The 6,000-nt window shown below is 42.6% G+C and overlaps 1 protein-coding gene across 1 annotated transcript in view; it reads right to left on the bottom strand.

Moving 5' to 3' along the window:
* Positions 1-391: 391 nt before the first annotated feature.
* KAT6B (lysine acetyltransferase 6B) overlaps positions 392-6,000 on the bottom strand; it is a 188,297-nt gene continuing 182,688 nt past the window's right edge. Inside the window, 1 exon segment of the mRNA XM_004769363.3 lies at positions 392-4,560. Coding sequence (XP_004769420.2) covers positions 2,000-4,560 — 2,561 coding nt within the window. The 3' untranslated portion in view covers positions 392-1,999.

Below are 6,000 nucleotides of genomic sequence, written 5' to 3'. Positions count from 1 at the left end.
GGAGAGCTAAAGCAGGCCAGTTTCACATGGGTGCCAATGCAAGCATTTACTTTTATGCTTGCAGCTTGAACAATAAAATGTTTGAACAGTCACCTTTCTCTGAATGCCATGAAATTATGTTTGTAAACAATGACCTTTTTCTTGTTGGTCTAAACTTTGGACTCTAAAGAAAACATCCAATCACTCATTCACAACAGAGCAAAACTTTCACACTTTTGAGAAAATGATTTTTCAAATATTTAATCCCAAACTGGGTGCCTTTTGGGTATTAACGTTTACAAAAATGAAGTCTGCTACCACTGTGCTAAGGTCCTGAGGGGTGTTTATACAGACTGTACAAATGAGGCAAACGGGTATTGGTGCAGGATCCCTTTGCAAATGAAGATCAAAGTCAAAAAGAAAAAAACAAATTCACTTTATTTTAAAGACAATGATTGGCATACAGAAGGTATGCACCAGCATAAAATAAACTTTCATGAAAAGCATTAAAATCCATTATAAATTAATTTATTAAATAGGTATTTGGTATATGTGATGGTTTTATTAGATATTACTCTTATTTATTGCCAACCCCCTCCCCCAAAGTCAAACAAATCAGAAAATCTCATAACTCCAATTTACACTAAATAATTTATTTTCCCAAAATGTGTATGTGTTTCTGAGATGTGACACATGATACAGTTCAATTGGTCATTCTCTATCGATCATAATATGACAGGACACAAGAGGCTAAAAATGGCTCATCATAATTTATTTTATGTTAAAATGTACAGCTTTTTTTGTTTGTTTTTTTTTCTTTTTTTTTTTTGAAGTGACTGACTAAAAAGAGAACAGATAAATACAAGAGTGTCGCTGGCTCCTATTTTATACAAGGATTACGCCTCTCCTGCTTGGCCCTTACAGTCACCCTGTACAGGTACAAAGGCTACAAAAAAGGAAGCAATATAAACAGACACAAATAACTTTTTTGCTTTTTTACATGCGGTTTGTAAGCTTAGTTTGAGCTATTCACAAGCTACTTCTCTATTTTTCCTTAAAAAATAACTCCAATATTTTATAAAGATAGAAAAATCTACAGATGGAATGAAAATGTAAAGTTAGAGGCATTTCCATAAAATAGCAACTTTACACCAAATTCACTATTTTTTTTTAAATCCTGCCAAGTATTTGGACATATATGAAATGTTTCAAAACCTGACAGATAAACACTGAGATATGCTTCATTCAATAAACAGAAGTCTGCATTTATAAAACAGAAAGCTGCCTTTTTTCCCCAAAGAAATCTGTCACCAAAATGGAAAAGGGTCTCAACTTTACACCAAACATTTAGCAATAAAACCCTTTTTGACTAACCAAATGGGAATAGCTTTTATAGCTCTTTACAGTTTTATAATTAACAAAAATATAGTTTTTTTTTAAACCCTCAAATTAGGGCACCCTAATCAAGGCAAAAAACTTAAGAAATGGCTTACTGTTAGCACAACACTTGTACAGTACTACAAAATGCACTGTCACTAACAAAGACATTAGCGGCATGCTGAAGTGTCACCTTAAACAAAATATACAATAACTGAAATGCTAAAGGCATTTACATGGAGTGGACAGGGAAGAAAAAAAAAGTTCTAGGTTCAGTATTAAAACGGATAATCTGGTGGGGGCGGGGCTTGATATCCACATCGTTTAATGGAAGCAGGCACAACAAGTGACTGCCTTCAAACTGTAGTCCAGAGAGGCCTTCCTTTGCAGAGAATTTCATATAAAAGTAACAGAAACAAAGATACGAAAAAAGAAAAAGGAAAAAAGAAAAACAACTTGTATAAGGCTTTCTGCTGCATACAGCTTTTTTTTTTTTTTTTTTAAATAAATGGTGCCAACAAATGTTTTTGCATTCACACCAATTGCTGGTTTTGAAATCGTACTCTTCGAAGGTATTTGTGCAGATTCAATCTGATAGTGATGCCGGGGGTGGGGGGGCGGATCTCGTGACGGCCCCTGTTGCCTACCTTCTCATGTAGGACCCATTGAGAGACTGTTTGGACATGCCCGTGTTCATGTAGCCGTGATGTCCAGGGGCCGTATACATCATGTTACCATGGGGCGTGGTCTGCATTGGCTGCTGGGCATATGGCTGGGTTCCCATCATGCCCATCTGCATCTGCATAGGGTATTGGGGTGTTTGATTCATGTAGCCGTGATTGCTGTGGTAGCCACTGTTCATCATTGGCTGGGACATGCTGTACCCATTCATGGCGTTGAGAGTATTCATGTTCATGTTCACAGAGTTGACGTTGTAAGCTGGGGCTGGCATCAGATTCACGCTCATGTTCATGCCTCTCTGCATGGTTAAAGTCCGTGCGGGACCCTGCATGGCTACAGTCTGGGAGCGCCCATAGATCTGTGACTGATGGGTGGCAGCGGCTGGTGACAGAGATGCCGATTTGGTTCTCATGGAGACGTGGCCCTTGCTGGCGATCTGGGTTTGCAGTCTTTGGCTGTGGGAGATGCCGATATTCGATGCAGCCATGTTCCGTTGCAAAAGAGGCGGTGGCAGGTTCATTGGAGGAGGAGTCAGGTTGGGGGGTGGGGTCATGGTAGCTTGTGCTTGGGGTCCCCCGGGGACGGAGTGCGGAGACTGAGAAAGCTGAACAAGCCCAGTGTTACTTAACGGTGTGGACAAAGAGGCACTGTTTGCATAGGAAGTTACAGCAGCGGAATGGCTGTAAGGCAATGAATGATCAATAAGTGTATTAGTTAACTGCTGTAGTTTGGCAAGGCTGAAGGTGGCTGACGGCTGTGGGTAATGCCCAGCCCCAAAATCACTCTGGCCCATTCGTTCATACAGGCCGAGGTTGGCGCTGCCTGTCTCGGGGATCTCAGCCAGCTGCATGGGCGGCGTGAAGTTAGCGGCCATGCTGCACTGGGCCAGCTGCTGGCTGCTGCTCGGCGGCCTCTCCACCACGCAGCCCTGAGGAGACTTGACGCTGCAGGTTGGGGGAGAGCTGATGCTGGTCTGCTGCAGCATGCTACAGCTGCCACTGATGTTGGACATCTGCTGGGTGACAGCACAGCTGCTCTGCGTCAGGTTGCTGGAGGTGAGGCTGCTGTAGGAGCAGCTGTTCTGCGAAGAGCCGTTTCCGCAAATGCTGCCGCCCATGGTGGAGTCGTAGCTACTCGGGTTTTCGTAGTTCTCCGTGGTGCTCTCGATGCTGCCCAGGTCGCTAAACCCGCTGTCCACGACTTGCTGGGAGTGGTCTGACACCGACGGCACATCCATCATGGGACTGGTCTCCATGTTCTGCAAAGACGGCACCGAGATGGCACTTTGATCTGGGCTGATTTGGGCATAGCTGTTTTCCAGGGCAGGGACGCTTGGGCTGTTGACAGAACGTACTGACTGGCCAGGATGGGAATGGACGGATGAAACGGGGCTACTGTGGTCTGACTGCTGGCAGTCGTCCAGAGTGGTGGCGATCTGTGGACTTTGGTCTGCATGGGTGTAGTTCTGTAGGCTTCTACAGGCCTCTTGAGTCTCGGCACAATCCTGAAAAGTGTCATCCTGTTCACTATTCTCCTGTGTCAAGGACTGAACCGCCTGAACGGTCTCGGAGTCGATTTCCATGGTTGCGCTGTTTCGCTCTTTGAACTCGGCACCTGCTTCTTCACTGCTCTTCCGGTCTTGCTTCTGGGCCTGTTCTTCCGGGGGTTCCTCATCGGATTCAGGTGCAGCTTCGGGGTCTCCAGCAAGCTCCTTAGGTTCACTGTTACAAGCAGCTGCAAGGTCAACGCCACAGTCCATTAAGACCTCTGAGTTCGAATGACTCGGCTGGACACTAAGGTCTAAAAAAGCCTCTTGGTTTTCCAGGACTTCTTTGAAGGCTTCTCTTGGGCGTTCTTCCTTCTCCACTTCTGTACACTCCATGTGGCTGTCGTCTTCGTCATCTGCGTCATGACCCTCGTTGTGAGATGGCTCTTCATCCTCTTCCTCCTCCTCTTCATGATCGTCCAAGGGAACAGGGTCTTCTTTGTCCAAGCAGACTTCTGGTTCTTCTTTCTCCTGATTTTTAGCACCACCTGGGTCTTTTTCCACATTTTCTTCTTCTTCCTCCTCCTCCTCCTCTTCTTCCTCCTCCTCCTCTTCGTCTTCTTCTTCCTCCTCTTCCTCCTCCTCCTCCTCAGGTTTGATTAGATCATCTTCTGGTTTTTCACCCCGCGACTTATTTGGACTTAGAGGTGCGCATGTTTCGTCCCTTCTGTTTTCGTCCCGAGGCAGCAGGGGCTCCGTGGTTTCCTTGACCTCCTCCTCAATCCTGGTGGGAGTGGGGCTGGTTTTGTCCCCCGGAGTCTCCTTCTGTTCTTCTACTGTTATCTGGTCATCAGGTTCCATGGGTGTTTCCGGCGGGGTGTACAAGTTCAGTTTGAATCCGGTCTTCCTCTCTTTGTTCGGCCTCCACTTAGACAGACCACGTTTTGTTCCTTTTGGCCATACTTGTTTGCACTTTAGAGGTTCAGGATTGTCTCTACTGCTGTCTTTCAAGTTATCTGTATTGTCATCCGTATTGTCTTAGCGAGGAGACAGAAATGGGAGGAAGAAAAACAAAGGCTTAGAAAATATCACCTTGAACAACTTGAATTCATTCTTCTGAATCAGTATACGCTGCTTTTGATTTATTTAAGAGTTGAAGATAAAGACAAAATCAAAACTAATATAGAATCATAATGTGCTATAAACCAAGTAAAGAACCTAGGTCTGGGAAAATAATAAATGTCTCAAATAGTCCCTCCCTCCCCCTCCTCCCCACTCCAAGAGAAAGTTGTGCTTTTTATAGAAAGCACATGGATATAGACAACTACAATAAACTGCTTTGAGTTTAATAAATAAGACATTCTGATGTAAAAGCCCAGAAATTCCACAATGTTAAAAAAAAAAAACAACAACAATTTGAACATGTACAAATTAGAAACCACAGGGGAAAAGGGACTAATGCTAGCTCATCTCCAAAACACCACTGTCAAGGAGAAATGAACAGAAGCCTAATTCACATATCTATCCTGAGTAAGTGAATTCCTGTTAGTGGGCATTTACTAGATTTCAATGATCTCAGATGACATTATTTACTTTGAATTGAATGTTCTCTCTGGCATTAAAGTCAACTGTGCACCTGACACAAATGAAGAAATACCTAAATTTGCCCAATACAAATGCATCTGTAATCTACTAGAGGATCATTTTTGCATGACACAAACTGTAATGTATTTGCCATGAAATGATTGAGTATTTATACTCTAGGTATTCTTTTGATCACTAATTCTGTCCACATTGTATTTAGGATCAATCTGTTGCTTGAGTGTAAGGTTTGAACACTACAGTAAATAAGAAACAAACCGTAACTGTCATGTTCATTTTAACTCAGTTAATCTTATTTCTACTGTAACATTCTGCACTTAGGAATATAAAGGGATTTCTTTTTAAAGATTTTACAAAATATATATATATATATATATATATATATATATATATATATTTTTTGTCCATTTATTATAGAAAAAGAGCACAAGCAGGGGGAGGGACAGAGGGAAAAGCAAACTCCCCACTGAGCCCGATGTGGGGCTCGATCCCAGGACCCTAGGATCATGAACCAAGCCGAAGGCAGACGCTTAACAACTGAGTCACAGATCCTTATGATTCAGCAGGGAACTCAAAAATCCAAGCCAAAAGGCAAGGAATGGTTGCTTTTAAACAGGGAATCATAGACGATTCACTGGTGTTAGCAATTTTTTTTTTTAGAGGATGGGGTGGGGTGTTCCTGCCAACAGCAAATTAAAAATAGTAATTTAAAAGGAAGGACAATTAATTTCCTCACTATCCTATATTATCAAAGCTAATACTGACGGTGTGAGTAAGTTTAAATGATTCTTGATAATAATGTGTCCTACGACACCACTAATTATAAGTCGCATCATCGATTTACTCAATTTATTTTTCAGGAAGAAAGAAACTAC

The sequence above is a fragment of the Mustela putorius genome, unplaced genomic scaffold (assembly GCF_011764305.1).
Source record: "Mustela putorius furo isolate JIRA1106 unplaced genomic scaffold, ASM1176430v1.1 tig00000698_pilon_pilon_pilon, whole genome shotgun sequence".
Lineage (NCBI taxonomy): Eukaryota > Metazoa > Chordata > Mammalia > Carnivora > Mustelidae > Mustela > Mustela putorius.
Note: the sequence above shows the minus strand (reverse complement) of the source record. Positions and strands in the feature narration are given on the sequence as shown.